Here is a 16,500-nt window from a genome sequence, read left to right as displayed (position 1 = left end):
GGATGTGCTTAAGTGTTTGGTAGAATCAGGGCCACAGGGCTAGAGTTGCAAAGAAAGTTACATGTAGTGATGCTGAGTGTCACCATGCCTCACTTTTAGGTGCCTAAAAAGTCACTTGGATTCACAAAGCCTGGGTTAGGCATACAACGAATGGGGACAGACAGGTGTCCCAGAATGGGCTTCAGAAAATCCAGCACTCGCCTAAGCTAGCCACTGGGGCTATGCCTAAACTGCATTGTAAACCAGGGTCTGTGGGACCCAGGCTTGTAGGCTCAGAGTTACCCAGCACGCACTTGAGCATCCACACTGCATTGTAGACCTGGGCTTACAATGGCTGGACCCGGGCCTCACAGATGTGCTAATACATCCACACTGCACTATGCAGACCTTCTCACATGGGTCTGTGGTTTGAGCTGCATCCACACTGCAAAATGGCAGCACTTGAACCCAAGTCCCAGTGGTGCTCAGGCTCTGACCGTCCCCTCAGTAGGGTCAGAGGAACCTGATCCTGAGTGCCTGATGATCTGAATCAGACTGTTTTCTGTGTGAATGGAAGGGGGGTTTGTGCACAAACTTGTGTCAGAGCTTAGGTGTAGTGTGCAGTGTAGCCATACACTGGAAGGTGCCAAGCCAGCCCTCTTTTGGGGGTAGGTGCTTAAATCTGGAAAGCAGGGAGGCACTTCCCTCTGCTTCTGATTCTCAGCTGCAAATGCTCTCCTGGGGTTAGCCACTGTGATAAAATGAGAATTTGCTGTAATGTCCTTATGAAGCCTATGTGTGCCTCAGTTTCCCCTATATTTTGCATAGCTACCCACTGGTGGCGGGGGGGAAATGACCAACTTTGCTCTCAGGGCAGGCTAAGATACATAGCAATGCACATTGCCTAGCTACCGGAGTCTGAATGTGTCATTAAAAAAGACTGTCTGAAGCCAACCCCACATCTGTCGAAAATCCAAGACAATGAAGAACCCAATCACCAGAACATTGACACCTAGCAACCAAGAACCCAGAGGGAGATGGATTTCCCCACTTCTCAGCAGGGAAGCTGAGCAAATATCCCAGCTTGAGAGCAAAGGACTGGAAGGTATGTGGTTGGGGGATAAAGGATTGGCTTCTGGAAGGAATTCTGGGCTTTCTCACCTGGGAGAGAATTCTGGGCTTTCTCACTAAGGGGGTCAGATTGACAGTGAGAGAGGCAGAACCCGAACATGGGTTTCATTACAGCTTGGCTGGGGGTCTGGGCTAACCAGCATGGACTATTCTTTAACCTTCATTTCTCTATGGTAACCAAAGGACTTTCAAATTCTGTGTGCCAGGTGACTAGTAAATGGTTACATTGCTTTGAAAAGGCTGCCTACATCATTGTAAATACTCCCTGAGAGCATTGTGGCTTAGAGGGACCCAGTTCAAGCCTCCCACAGAAATATGGCCTTGCTGGATTCGCTGCAGGCAGCCACAGAGAGAGACAGGAATCTCTGGTGCTGACGGGCCAGGCTTGGAGGCCAGGGGCCTGCTGCTGTGAACTTTGTGGCTCCTTAGGGCCTGGCCCACTAAAGGGGTCACTCCCAGGAGACTGATTACCGTAATATTTACCAAGATTCATATGTTTAGCATATCTGGCATGTAAATACCTTGCAATGCCGGCTACAAAAGTGCCATGTGAACGCCTGTTCTCACTTTCAGGTGCCATTGTAAATAAGAAGTGGGCAGATTATGTCCCGTAAATGTAAACCAACCTGTTTTTCTTAGCGATTGGCTGAACAAGAAGTAGGACTGAGTGGACCTGTAGGCTCTAAAGTTTTACATTGTTTTGTTTTTTGAGTGCAGTTATGTAACAAAAATAAACCTACATTTGTAAGTTGCACTTTCACAATAAAGAGATTGCACTACAGTACTTGTATAAGGTGAATTGAAAAATACTATTTCTTTATCATTTTACAGTGCAAATATTTGTAATAATAATAAATAATAATAATATGAAGTGAGCACTGTACACTTTGTATTCTGTGTTGTAACTGAAATCAATATATTTGAAAATGTAGAAAAACGTCCCAAAATATTTAATAAATTTCACTTGGTATTCTATTGTTTAACAGTGCGATTAATCACGATTAATTTGTTTGAGTTAATCGCATGAGTTAACTGAGATTAATCAACAGCCCTAGTTATAACTTTTAGCCCAGTGGTTAGAGCACTCACCTGGGATGTGGGTTCAAGTTCCCCTTCCACCTGAGGGAGAAATAGAGATCTACCATCTCAGGTGAGCGACCCAGTCACTGGGCTATAGGATATTCTGATGTGGAGCTCCCTCAGTCTCTCCTTTGGAAGCTGTTCCATTGGGGATAAATAAGGAAAGGATCACTGGGCCAAAGAGAGGGAGCCAGCAAAAGAATGAGAATGAGTCCATAGCCTGGTGGTTGGTGCACTCACCCAGGAGCTGGGAGACCCAGGATCCTATACCAATACCTTTCTGTAATTACGTATCCACAATGGAACAGCTTTGACAGGAGAGACTGAGAGAGCCCTGCATCAAAACACCCCACAGCCCAGTGAATAGGGCATTCAACTGAGAGGTGGCAGATGCCTGTTGAAACCCTTCTCCAAATCATGTGGTGGGGGGACTTGAATTGGGTGTCTCCAACAGCCCAGGTGAGTGCTCTAACTACTGTGCTAAAGTTACGACAGAGGTCCTTGTGCTTCTCCCTCCACTCCTCTGTAGGTCCCCTTACTGGATTGGGCCCCACAGGTAAGTTAGGCGAAGAAACACCTATCTATCTTTCCCAGTTCATGAATCACACTGGGGCTTAGGTGTCTGGATGACTGGCACAAGGCTGCAGTGTGCATGCTCAGAGGCAGAAACATAGGCGCCTAAGGAATATCTATTGCAAAAATTTAGATGCTGAGCAATTTTAGACTTTTAGGCACCTACAGGCGGCAGTTGAACAGAAGGTTTTTGAACCCCAATGGAGTCTGATTCTCAGATTTAGGCACCTACGTCCTTTTGTGAGTCTATCCCATAGTGTCTATGAAACAGCAAACTCATAAGCTAGTTGATAAAATGACCCTCATGTGTGAAGATACAATATAGATAATAGGAATATAACATTTCCTCTCATTTCCTCTCAAAGCTAGTAACAAGCTTTTTAGAATTCTTCTCGAGTTACAGGCAAGTTTACCCATATGGAAAGGGCATGTGTGTTTCATATACACAGATAGTATATCATATTTCATGTGTATGGACTTTAATATATAAGGAACCATTTACATCTTAATTTATATTTGGGTCATATACTGTATCATCTCAAGTAAATCCAACATATAAAATTATCCTAATGTATGGATATAATGCATGGATACAATTTTTTTTGTCCCATATGGGTGAAAAGAGTATTTGTCTTTACAAAAAAGATACACATACTCTTTAATATGGAAGTGTATGAATTAACTTATCCTAAAGTACTGTATGACATTTCTTTCTCTCTCTCTCTGCCTCTGTGTGTGTGTGTGTGAGTATCAACATATTCACAGTGGTCTTTTTAGGGTAATGCAAAGATGCTACATCTTGTTCACCCTATTCACATAAGCAGTAGCAGTAACATAAGTAGTTCCACTGAACTGAATGACCCAAATTCTGCCCATAGATATACTTGTGAACCTCCAGTTTATTAATGCCCAGATTCAACAAAACATTTGAGCAGGTGCTTAATTTTAAGCGTGTGCTTATACCCCATTGAAGTCAATGGGACTCAGCCACATGGTTAACTCCTTTGCTGAACAAGTTAACGTGTGCTTAAGTGCTTTGCTGAATGGGGCTTGAGTACTGAGTTGACCCAAATGGGACTGTCTGAGTGGGAATTTTGACGGCTTGTCTCATTTTTATAATAAAGGATGAAATTCTGGCCCCAGTTCTTGACCCTATACCAAAACTCCTATTGAGGTCAGTGGGCCAGGATTTCACCCAAAGTGTTTTTTCCAACCAGTATTCAACAATACGAACATTTATTTTTTCTCCCACGTGAATCATGTCTATGGATTCATAGCTGGGATACAGAATAAGCTGCCTTGTCTTTCATTCTCATTTAGCCTGACAGTACTGAATTCCACAGTGTTTTTTTCAAAATGGTACATTAGAACAAAAAGATAAATCCCCCCAAAACTGCTTTGAGCATGTTTGTTGATATGAGGTGTGTCCAGAGTACTGCAGAAATGGGTGGAAGTGTTTCATTTTTTGTCTGGTTAAAGAAATGGGCAAACTAAACATTTGTTAGTCTGAGATAACAGAATAGGGCAGGGCAGATATTCATTATGGGCTCTAGGTTAAATTCCATGGAAGTTTTAATATCGTGACATAACCATACCTCTGATGTAACAACAGAATTGTATACAGTATGTGTGCATATATACTATATCTGCCTGTGAATATCTATGCATATATTTTTTTATTTCTTGCATTACTTCTAGATACATTTGCTACTGTTAAATCTGTTTGGATAAACAACACTCCACTTCATAACACGTACATAAATGAAGGATATATTTACACATGTCCATTTATACAGTTGCAAACAAATATGAAAAATAATGGTAGCGAATGAAACAGAAAATATGATGTTTTCTTGTTCTGGTTGCCAACTATACACATAGGAAAAATATCAGTGAAACCCAGTAACCATACTGACTAAAAAATGGTAAGGATGCTTCATAGCCTACTCTAATCATTTGAATTTATGGCATGCTTTGCCTCAGATGTAATAGATGTGCAGCAAACATGCACTTAGCTATTCACAGGAAGAGATGGCTCTGCACATCTAGATTGCCATTTAAGATGCAGTGGGGATTTCCTGCAAGCAATTACATGGGAAGTCTTCATGCACTGGATTGGGCAAACCATGTGGGTAAGCGGGCTAACCTAGCCACTACAGTTTCTCCTGAGTTGTAAGTCTCAGCAGTGTGTATCTGCAGAATGTATTTAAAGCATTCTTTAGGTCTGTGGGTATAAAGCTTACAGCTTTGAGTGAAACACCTTCATTAAATGGATGTTCCATTTAGGGAAGACCAAAAGGAGACTGTGATCTACAGAAGTGCCACCATTTCATGCAAACATAAACTGGAGGATAGGAGAGGAGAAAAAAATGATTTTCACCCATCAGTCACACAATGAACTATGGGTTCCTGTAGTGACCAGACCTGCAATGCTTACTTAGGCAAATATTGATGTTGCAGTGTTTTGTCATAGACACAAGCCTCCATAGCAATGAATGCAAAGAGAATTATTTAGGATGCTGAACAGAGACAAAGATCCTGAAGTTCTATCTTCTAAATTAGCTTAAACGTGGTCACTACACAGGATCTCTCAACGCTCCATCCAGGACTTAACAGTGACGAAATGAACTGCTTACTACACCACAGACCTCAATGGGATTTTTGCGTAAGTAAGGACTTTTGGACTGGGCTGTAAGGTACAGTGGAGGCATTAGATCGAAATTTTAAACATAATCCTAAATGTTAAGAAATCTCCTCCTGTAACCTGTTAAATTGGATTTTTCAGTGCTAAGCAAAGACTAATAATCAGGGTTTTAGCTTGCGCAAAATGCGTGGACTTTGGAAAGGTGCAAGGGAAACCTGCTTAGTCCTTAGGCAGGAAACCAGGGGAAGCACCAGGCATTTTGTAGCTATTTTTTTTTCCTTTCAACATTCCGTAAGTATTTAAAAGAAAAACAAAAATAATTCTAATGGGAGACACAAACCGTAGATGGGGATTTACAGCCAAATCAGTGCTGACAATGACTTTCTAGGAGGAGGAAGAAGTAGGAGCTAATGGACAGGACATATGTTTTGGAAAAAAAAAAAATAAAAGGGCAAAATGAAAACAAGTTCCGATTTAAAAACTCACATGGAAACATATAAGATTAGTTGTGAGCTTTGAAGCAGTTTAAAGAGCAATAACGATTGCTTAGTTTATGTTGAATGGATTCAAAATTACCATCCAAAAAGGGGAATATATGTAACTTTACAAGGACTTCGTAACTTAGAATCTCTGATAAAGTCCACTGAAGTTAACAGAACGACTCTCATTGAATTCAGTGGACTCTGGATCAGGTCCTTGGAACATATGAAGCCCAGCAAACTGTCCCATAGATATAACAATCCTCGAAGCCCGGACAGTATGTTAATTTTCAAATAACTGATCTGTGCATAATCGTTTTTTAAAACATATACAGCATTTACAATTATTTTCTAAGAGCTTTAAAGAGAGATCAAAGGTGGCACTAAAAAAAATATTTTAGTGGCCGTTGGATTAAAAAAAAATCATTAATAGACTCTATGACACAGACAAAAAAGTCAATTGAGTTCTATTGAGCGTGTTTTTCCTATGTGTATATTAGAGATCTGAATTAATTAGTGCTTATTTGACAGCTATTGTACTTACAAGTAAATGCTGGATTCGTTGCCCCCAATATCAGGCGACTGGAGTTTCTGCACAAGGATAACGATTATGCCAATGAAAAGAACAAAGTTTATCTGGGAAGAGAAGAAAAAGAGAAGTGAAAAGCAATCCTGGCTTATGGGGAGAATGCTATTAGCTATGCCGTATTTCTCCTAATATGACAGGGAGAGTCTGACCCGCTGGCCCCGTTGCCTCACTCCTCCCAAACCTGCAGAGCTGGAACACTGTAGAACCTCTGTGGAGAGGGGACTTTGCAGGGTCATGATTAATAGTGGGGCAATATGCCATGGAGGCAGCATTCCCACTTTGTCTATTGCCCCAAGCCCAGATTTTGTGGGCACAGACTCCCTTGCGTGCCGGAGCATGCCTTTGCCAGCAACAGTTAATGAGAGGCTTAAGTAAACAGTTTTCAGCATTTGTCATTATCAAAAACTGCAAGGGAAACAGATCCTTGAATGCCTGTACTTGGCTGGCCAGATCTCAGGCCTAAGGGGTACTGAGCACCTTCAACTCCCATTGACTTCATGTACTCAGCACCTCTCAGAATCAGGCTACATGTGAAGGAAGAGCTGATTTGTTCTCTTACTGAGCGAGGGTTAGGCAGGTGTCTTTGCCATATTGCTCCTTGCAGCCCTGAGGCTCGATTTAGCTCACAGATCCATGCAGACGGGGAGAAGGAAGGTGGGGGGGTGGGGAAGGGGCTGTGGTGGAATAATGTCCACAAAAGGGAGCAGGTGAGGGGCCTTGGCTACTGCAGCTGGGGAATGCCCTGACCGAACACTAGAAGTGGTAAAAAAAAATCCCATTTTGTTTCTGTTAAAAATTTCAATTTAAAAACCCGCCAGAAACAAAAGCTAACACAGTCACCGGGCTCTGAAATTCCTTTTTCCAGACAAAAATCAAACGTTTCATCCATACGGATAGGTTTTCAAAAAAACATTTTGATTTTAATGCTGCTGCATTTTTGATTAAAAAAAATAGTCAAAAATTGCGAACAGCTCTGCTCAGGGCATCCCCTCAGCAGCATCCAGCATCAGAGCCCCAGACATAATTTTTAACTTTCCCTTCACTGAAACCCCCAAGGGAAGGGGGTGGAAGTACCATCACCTACGTATCCTCTAGGGTGAATCCCCCTTGGTGATCTGTCACCAGGAATTGCAGGACCCTTACGGTTTCATTTTACGCTCCTCTACCTTCAAATGTTGCATTATTATTTTCTGAATCCATCTTAGTCTCTGTATCTGTGCCCACATAACTTAGTCTTATAACAAGTATGGCTCTACTATAGAATCATAGGACTGGAAGGGATCCCGAGAGGTCATCTAGTCCAGTACCCTGCACTCATGGCAGGACTAAGTATTATCTAAACCATCCCTGACAGGTGTTTGTCTAACCTGCTCTTAAAAATCCCCGGTGATGAAGATTCCACAACTTCCCTAGGCAATTTATTCCAGTGCTTAACCACCCTGACACTTAGGAATTTTTTCCCAATGTCCAACCTAAATCTTCCTTGCTGCAATTTAAGCCCACTGCTTCTTGTCCTCTTCTCAGAGGTTAAGAAAAACAATTCTTCTCCCTCCTCCTTGTAACAACCTATTATGTACTTGAAAACTGTCATCATGTCCCTTCTCAGTCTTCTCTTCTCCAGACTAAACAAACCCAATTTTTTCAATCGTCCCTCACAGATCATGTTTTCTAGACCTTTAATCATTTTTGTTGCTCTTCTCTGGACTTTCTTCAATTTGTCCACATCTTTCCTGAAATGTGGTGCCCAGAACTAGACGCAATACTCCAGATGAGGCCTAATCAGTGCGGAGTAGAGTGGAAGCATTACTTCTCGTATCTTGCTTACAACACTCCTGCTAATACATCCCAGAATGATGTTCATTTTTTTTTGCAACAGTGTTACACTGTTGACTCATATTTAGCTTGTGGTCCTCTATGATCCCCAGATCCCTTTCTGCAGTGCACCTTCCTAGGCAGTCATTTCCCATTTTGCGTGTGGGCAACTGATTGTACAACTGATAGGGGCAAAGCAAGCCTGGTGGGCCTATGACAGCAAATATACACTGCCTAGGACAGGGCCATCCTGATGCTCCAGATATGACTTGCATTGGCTTTATAGAGCTTAGTGACAGAAGGGAGAACGACGATCATCTGGTCTGACCTCCTGTGTTACACAGGCCAGATAATTTCCTCCCGTTATTCCTGTATTGAGCCCAATAACTTGTGTTTGACTAAAGCACATCTTCCAGAAAGGCATCCAGAAGACAGAGAATCCACCACTTCCCTCGGTAGTTTATTTCAGTGATTAATCACTTCAATAAGAGATGTGCATGATTTACTATCCAGAGCTAGAAAGAGGTCCTGCATGCTAAAGGTATCTATGCTAAAGGTATCCTGGGAGCAGTAATACTTGGGTACATGCATGTTACATAATAGTAGGTATTTTCCAATTTGCTTAGGGCAGAGCAACTTCTAGCCAGCCTTACTCTCTGCTATGTGACAACCTGTAGAGTCATTGGCTTTAATTCAGTTTTAGCTCATATTGATAGCCATGAAGAGATATCTTGTACGTATGTTACTTACCATTATTGATCCAACCACGGGACCCTTGATCACCCACCACAGGGCAGTGTTATCATTCATGTCCCAGCAGCTAAAATAATTAAAAAATAAAGGGGGATTCAGGGGAAGAAAGAGAGAGAGAGAGATAAAGAGACCACAGGGCACGCCAGTACATTGATATTTTCTTCTACTGGAACTTTGTCACAAGAGGGAAAGGAAGGTCTTGCAACTAAAGCACAAGGCTTTGACTCAAGAAATAAGAGTTCCCAGTCCTCTCTCTGACACTGACTTCCCTATGCAGCCTTAGCCACATCACCTGAGCCAGATGTTCAAAGGTATTTAGACACCTTAATATGCAAAGAGGTGTCTCTTGAGATTTAACCTAACTTCCATTTAAATCAATCACAGTTAGGTGCCTCACCTGTTTAGGCACTGCCAAAAATCCTGCTAGCCACTGATATGCGTCCTTAGGCACCTTTGAAAATCTGGCCCCAAGTGTCTGTATGCATCAGTCCACGTTTGCAAAATGGGTATTCGAGCACTTAACTAGCTCAAGGGGGTGTTTTGAGGTTTACTGTGCAGAAGAGCAAAGTGATATTTTAGAAGGTTCAGATTGAGTTTTGGGCAAAGGTTTAGGTCAGTTCTTATTTTAACTGTTGTAATGTCCTCTGCAGCAATCTATCATTAAAGCAAATGGCATTTCTGCCCATTGGATCCACATTCTGCCTTTATATGCACAATTGACACCTATGGAACTGCATGAGCACTACATACAAACACTCATTTGAGGGCTAAATTGGTCAACAGAATGTCTGGGTTTTCAGGCCTTGGATGTGTTTCTAGAATTGGGAAAATAGTGCAAACTTTTTTTTCTTGTACATGCATCTGACCTTTTCCCCCCTGCACAGCTTTTGATCAGTGTTCCCAATTTTAAAACAAATCAAGCATGGTTACTGATTGGGATTTATTTTTCCTAGCACCATCAGGCATCCTAAAATGCTTTGCACTTGAAGTTGTGAGCTTTCCTCCCCATGGGAATAACAACTGTAAATCCTGGTTCTAGTGATGTATTGTCGGATTCTAACCCACAGTGAAAAGAACTCAGAAGAACAAAATGTTAATATTGTGAAAGTTTATCTTTACCTTTTACATACGTCAAATGCCTGCCTGCAAAACACTGGGGATGGGGGGGGGGGGTGGAGTAGAAACCCGTACATTAAAAACTATGGTCCCTTTGTTGTGTGTACATGTGTGGGAGTAGAGGAAATGTTTGTGAGCCAGATTCCATCTTCCATGGTGCACAGATCTGAAATTTCCCCATCAGTCCTGACTCATACCCACAAATGAACCACTCCATAGGTTGTCTAAGACAGGAAAAGTATATATATGTGGGGTGAAATTCTAGGGCAGGGTCTAATGGGTCAGGCACAGACAATGGCCTGTATTTTTATCCCTGACACACTCAGTGAATGGAATTTTCAAAAGAGCCTAAGTGACTTCAGAGCAAGAGTCCCACGGAAAGTCAATGATTCTTGTGCTCTTAAGCTACGCAGGCACTTGTGAAAATTTCAGCCAGGATCTGTAAAACTGAATTTGTCAGGACCCTGCATAGATTAGCCCTGCTCTGGAGGGTTTGTGCGGGGGACCATGTCTGGTTAGCATATGGCCATCATTAACAGTAGTTCTGCAGTGTTAATAGGCATCATTTTGTGGCTAAGAATTTGTCCATAAAGGAATAAGCTGTCAGGGATCAGGGCCTGGAACAGTCTGTTTCCCAGCACCCCAACAAGTGCAGCTGGCTTGCAGCAGGCTACCTGACTAACTGTCCCACCTAACTGGTCAGGAAGAGCAACTGGCTGACTGTTAGCCCAGCGTCAGCTCTCTAGGGGCTCAGTGCATTCATGTCCACAGCTGCGACCCTCCCTGTGTCTGCTGCTCCTTGCCGTATTCCAGCATTGCTCCTGTTACTGCCTTGTTCCCCAGCCTTGTTCCTGCTCAGTCCTAACTACCTCTGATTGCTCCTGTTACTGCCTTGTTCCCCAGCCTTGTTCCTGCTCAGTCCTAACTACCTCTGATTGCTCCTGTTACTGCCTTGTTCCCCAGCCTTGTTCCTGCTCAGTCCTAACTACCTCTGATTGCTCCTGTTACTGCCTTGTTCCCCAGCCTTGTTCCTGCTCAGTCCTAACTACCTCTGATTGCTCCTGTTACTGCCTTGTTCCCCAGCCTTGTTCCTGCTCAGTCCTAACTACCTCTGATTGCTCCTGTTACTGCCTTGTTCCCCAGCCTTGTTCCTGCTCAGTCCTAACTACCTCTGATTGCTCCTGTTACTGCCTTGTTCCCCAGCCTTGTTCCTGCTCAGTCCTAACTACCTCTGATTGCTCCTGTTACTGCCTTGTTCCCCAGCCTTGTTCCTGCTCAGTCCCCTAACTACCTCTGATTGCTCCTGTTACTGCCTTGTTCCCCAGCCTTGTTCCTGCTCAGTCCTAACTACCTCTGATTGCTCCTGTTACTGCCTTGTTCCCCAGCCTTGTTCCTGCTCAGTCCTAACTACCTCTGATTGCTCCTGTTACTGCCTTGTTCCCCAGCCTTGTTCCTGCTCAGTCCCCTAACTACCTCTGATTGCTCCTGTTACTGCCTTGTTCCCCAGCCTTGTTCCTGCTCAGTCCCCTAACTACCTCTGATTGCTCCTGTTACTGCCTTGTTCCCCAGCCTTGTTCCTGCTCAGTCCTAACTACCTCTGATTGCTCCTGTTACTGCCTTGTTCCCCAGCCTTGTTCCTGCTCAGTCCCCTAACTACCTCTGATTGCTCCTGTTACTGCCTTGTTCCCCAGCCTTGTTCCTGCTCAGTCCTAACTACCTCTGATTGCTCCTGTTACTGCCTTGTTCCCCAGCCTTGTTCCTGCTCAGTCCTAACTACCTCTGATTGCTCCTGTTACTGCCTTGTTCCCCAGCCTTGTTCCTGCTCAGTCCTAACTACCTCTGATTGCTCCTGTTACTGCCTTGTTCCCCAGCCTTGTTCCTGCTCAGTCCCCTAACTACCTCTGATTGCTCCTGTTACTGCCTTGTTCCCCAGCCTTGTTCCTGCTCAGTCCTAACTACCTCTGATTGCTCCTGTTACTGCCTTGTTCCCCAGCCTTGTTCCTGCTCAGTCCTAACTACCTCTGATTGCTCCTGTTACTGCCTTGTTCCCCAGCCTTGTTCCTGCTCAGTCCTAACTACCTCTGATTGCTCCTGTTACTGCCTTGTTCCCCAGCCTTGTTCCTGCTCAGTCCTAACTACCTCTGATTGCTCCTGTTACTGCCTTGTTCCCCAGCCTTGTTCCTGCTCAGTCCTAACTACCTCTGATTGCTCCTGTTACTGCCTTGTTCCCCAGCCTTGTTCCTGCTCAGTCCTAACTACCTCTGATTGCTCCTGTTACTGCCTTGTTCCCCAGCCTTGTTCCTGCTCAGTCCTAACTACCTCTGATTGCTCCTCTTACTGCCTTGTTCCCCAGCCTTGTTCCTGCTCAGTCCTAACTACCTCTGATTGCTCCTGTTACTGCCTTGTTCCCCAGCCTTGTTCCTGCTCAGTCCTAACTACCTCTGATTGCTCCTCTTACTGCCTTGTTCCCCAGCCTTGTTCCTGCTCAGTCCTAACTACCTCTGATTGCTCCTGTTACTGCCTTGTTCCCCAGCCTTGTTCCTGCTCAGTCCTAACTACCTCTGATTGCTCCTGTTACTGCCTTGTTCCCCAGCCTTGTTCCTGCTCAGTCCTAACTACCTCTGATTGCTCCTGTTACTGCCTTGTTCCCCAGCCTTGTTCCTGCTCAGTCCTAACTACCTCTGATTGCTCCTGTTACTGCCTTGTTCCCCAGCCTTGTTCCTGCTCAGTCCTAACTACCTCTGATTGCTCCTGTTACTGCCTTGTTCCCCAGCCTTGTTCCTGCTCAGTCCTAACTACCTCTGATTGCTCCTGTTACTGCCTTGTTCCCCAGCCTTGTTCCTGCTCAGTCCTAACTACCTCTGATTGCTCCTCTTACTGCCTTGTTCCCCAGCCTTGTTCCTGCTCAGTCCTAACTACCTCTGATTGCTCCTGTTACTGCCTTGTTCCCCAGCCTTGTTCCTGCTCAGTCCTAACTACCTCTGATTGCTCCTCTTACTGCCTTGTTCCCCAGCCTTGTTCCTGCTCAGTCCTAACTACCTCTGATTGCTCCTGTTACTGCCTTGTTCCCCAGCCTTGTTCCTGCTCAGTCCTAACTACCTCTGATTGCTCCTGTTACTGCCTTGTTCCCCAGCCTTGTTCCTGCTCAGTCCTAACTACCTCTGATTGCTCCTGTTACTGCCTTGTTCCCCAGCCTTGTTCCTGCTCAGTCCTAACTACCTCTGATTGCTCCTGTTACTGCCTTGTTCCCCAGCCTTGTTCCTGCTCAGTCCTAACTACCTCTGATTGCTCCTGTTACTGCCTTGTTCCCCAGCCTTGTTCCTGCTCAGTCCTAACTACCTCTGATTGCTCCTGGCTACAGCTTCCTCACCCTGACTCTGGTTCTTGACTCCAGTTCTGAGCCTTGGCGTGGCTACTGGCTTCCAATCCTGGCTCTGACCCTTGGCCTGGCTCTTAGCTCCGGCACTGACTCCTGGAATGGCTACTGGTTCCTGACTCCAGCCTTGGCCCTGGGACTGGATTTGCTTCCCAGTTCCTGCTTCGACCACTAGCCATGACTCTTGCACCTTCCACTGAACCTGACTGCCCATGGGCTGGTTTCTAACATAAGCAGTTACAAGGGCAAAATGTGCATTTCCCAAGACCACTTTAGCCCAACCCGTGCACCTCCCACAGAATGAAAGGGGTGGAAGCAACAGCCACTTTTCCCTTTCTTATGAGTCAGAGACGTAAGAGTACATTAGAATATGAAAAACAATGAGAAAAGAGCTGGGCATGTAAGTATCGACTTAAAGACTGCACTCCCCAGGCAGACTCTGTTACAGGTAAGAGTGGCTTGCTGCTGCGGAGACCAGAACCACATGACTTCTTCTGTTGCGGGGGAACGCCCTTTTCCATTTTAAGATGCCAAATTCTGAGCTCTGGTGTAACTCCATTCCCTTCAGTGGTATTACTCTGGACTGACAGACAGCACCATCTAGAGACCCAGTTCCCTTCTCACTTACACTGGGCTGCATCAGGAGTTGAAGTCAGTGTCTTTAAATTTCAGCCCTTACCCTTTCTCTTGGTGGATTCCCCACCCCATGATTTCTGAAATGTTTTCAGACTCACGCTGGCTTTTCCTCCCCACCCTTGAACAAACCTAGCTGATCTTTCAAAAAAATAAAATAAAATAGCCACTGAGAGACTCAGCTCGACTCCATCTACATGTGCTGCATGTTAATAAACTTCTCAGAAATAAAGCAGCAAAGGTTTTTCCTCCCATGAGATATTTACTCCCCCAAAACAGGGGCCATCTGGATTTCTAAAAGCAATTAATGCTTTTAGGACCAGTGCTATAATCATCATAATGACACAACAGGGATTTCTGGCTTGTTTTGCATGGAAATAGGTGATTTAATTTGTTTTATCATCAAAATAGAACATTGGATAAAAAAAAAACCCAAATCCTCCATGGAGAGAGGTTTTTATGTGTAGTCAGTCACTGAATCACTAGGAAGGGAATTTGAGAGAGACGGACCTGAGCCAGAACCTCAGATACAAACATCTCTAATCTTTGGTGAAGTTGGGATCTAATATTCAGAGATGCTGAGTACCTGAAATCCCCACTGGCTTCAAAGGGCAGCAACTCAGAATACTGTATCACGTCTACTTCTGTGCTTAAATAGGTATTTAGGAGTCCAACCTTAGGTACTCAGTGGTTTAGCCCAATGGTTCTCAACCTGTTTACCACTGTGGGCCGCATATGTAGCCCACAATGTGTTATGTGGGCCACATCCAATACGACCAGTATGGCCCTGAGAATGTCACATGGGCCACAGCTCTGTGCTGATTGGGTCGCAAGTTGAGAACCACTGGTTTAGCCTAAGCAAATTGCCCAAAGTTATACAATGAGTTAGTGGCAGAGCTGGGAACGGAAGCCAGGTCTCCTGGCCCACATTCCCCTACTCTAACCACCAGACCTCTTCCCTTCTGTACTTCACTTGAAAATGAGGTGACTGGAGAGTTTCTCACCCAATGGTACCTACCCGGTATCATCAAAGTGAAGTCTCAGTACAGCCCAGACAGTGACACAAATTGTCGGGGTGCCTACAAAAGACAAGAGAGAGAAATCATTATTTGTTTATTGTTATTTATTATCCTTATTTGCACATCGCACATCACTTCCATCTGATGCACAACCTTTCTCCACGGAGGTTTTATATTTCAATGGCTTATAGGGGAAAAAAAGCTGCTAGGAATGACCCCAAGCCCTACAGCTTACAACAGGATTGTTCTTGAAATGAATCTAGCAGCCCTTACTCTCTAAGGATTTGGCATTCGAGTAAGGACTTCAAGTCAGAATCCAAAAAGGGTGAGTTGCCTTAATGAGGTTTCATGAGTATAAATGACGACAGGGAGGGGTCTATAGTGTTTCAGGCCAATGTCGTAGAATGGTGCAGGATTAGATTGTTGTGCTGTTGATATTGTTCAATCACCACACAAAACACTGGAAATAAGCCCGGCATCTTCCTCTACTTAGAGATGCTGAGGGATGCAACCGCTGCACAGAGGCAAATGTGGAGTTTTAATGGCATGCATTGTATTTTTGAAATGGGGCAAATGAAAGATTCAACCTCTGGTGGGAAGATTAAGGAGAGGGACTGACAGAAACCACAAGGACGTAGACAACCCTAGGGTGTAGCAGGAGGTGAGACTGGCAGCCGCAAGTAAGCTTCATACATTTTGCAAAGCTGAGTTGGTGTCACATTGGTTAATAAGTAGAATTAATCTTCTCAGGGCCTGTCCTGAAGCTACTAAAATTGAGAATACCACTTTCTAAACCTATTTGGTTGAGCAAAGCAGAGCTCTGTCAAAGAAGAACATACCCGGATATTCTGAAAAGTTAAAATAGAGAGAGATTGAACAGCAACAAAAATAAACATTCTGGGGAGAGGAAATAAAGCATGTTAAGTTGAATCCAATTTTAATATTCTCATGCTTATGAAAGACCAAGGATCTTTGGGTGTATAATGGATGTTTATAAAATTTCAAACCAAAACATTACATTAAAAATGAAGATCTGATGAAACTGTAAGTATGATCAGATCAAACGGGTCTGCTGCGTCTCTTGCTTACAATGGTGTAAATCAGAAGTTACTGCAAAAAAGTCAGTGAAGCTACAACAATGAAAAGTGGGTGTGAGATCAGAATTGGGCCCAATGTATCTATTGCAAATGTAATCCAAACAACGCTTCCATATAGGGATATGCCCGGGGAGGAGATGGGGGGCAAGCAGGGGTGCAGGTCCTGGGGCCGCAGTGGGAGCTAACAGCTCTTCCAGACACGGGACCTCAGAGGTGAGA

General features: G+C 44.2%; 1 protein-coding gene across 1 annotated transcript in view; it reads right to left on the bottom strand.

Annotated features, from left to right (window-relative positions):
• The window catches only part of ADCYAP1R1 (ADCYAP receptor type I), a 122,310-nt gene that overhangs the window by 27,454 nt on the left and 78,356 nt on the right, over positions 1-16,500 (bottom strand). The window contains exons 10-12 of the mRNA XM_077809523.1: positions 15,184-15,244; positions 9,038-9,107; positions 6,431-6,522 (exon numbers count right to left, since the gene is read on the bottom strand). Coding sequence (XP_077665649.1) covers positions 6,431-6,522; positions 9,038-9,107; positions 15,184-15,244 — 223 coding nt within the window. The remainder of the gene's footprint in view (positions 1-6,430; positions 6,523-9,037; positions 9,108-15,183; positions 15,245-16,500) is intronic.

The sequence above is a fragment of the Eretmochelys imbricata genome, chromosome 2 (assembly GCF_965152235.1).
Source record: "Eretmochelys imbricata isolate rEreImb1 chromosome 2, rEreImb1.hap1, whole genome shotgun sequence".
Lineage (NCBI taxonomy): Eukaryota > Metazoa > Chordata > Testudines > Cheloniidae > Eretmochelys > Eretmochelys imbricata.
Note: the sequence above shows the minus strand (reverse complement) of the source record. Positions and strands in the feature narration are given on the sequence as shown.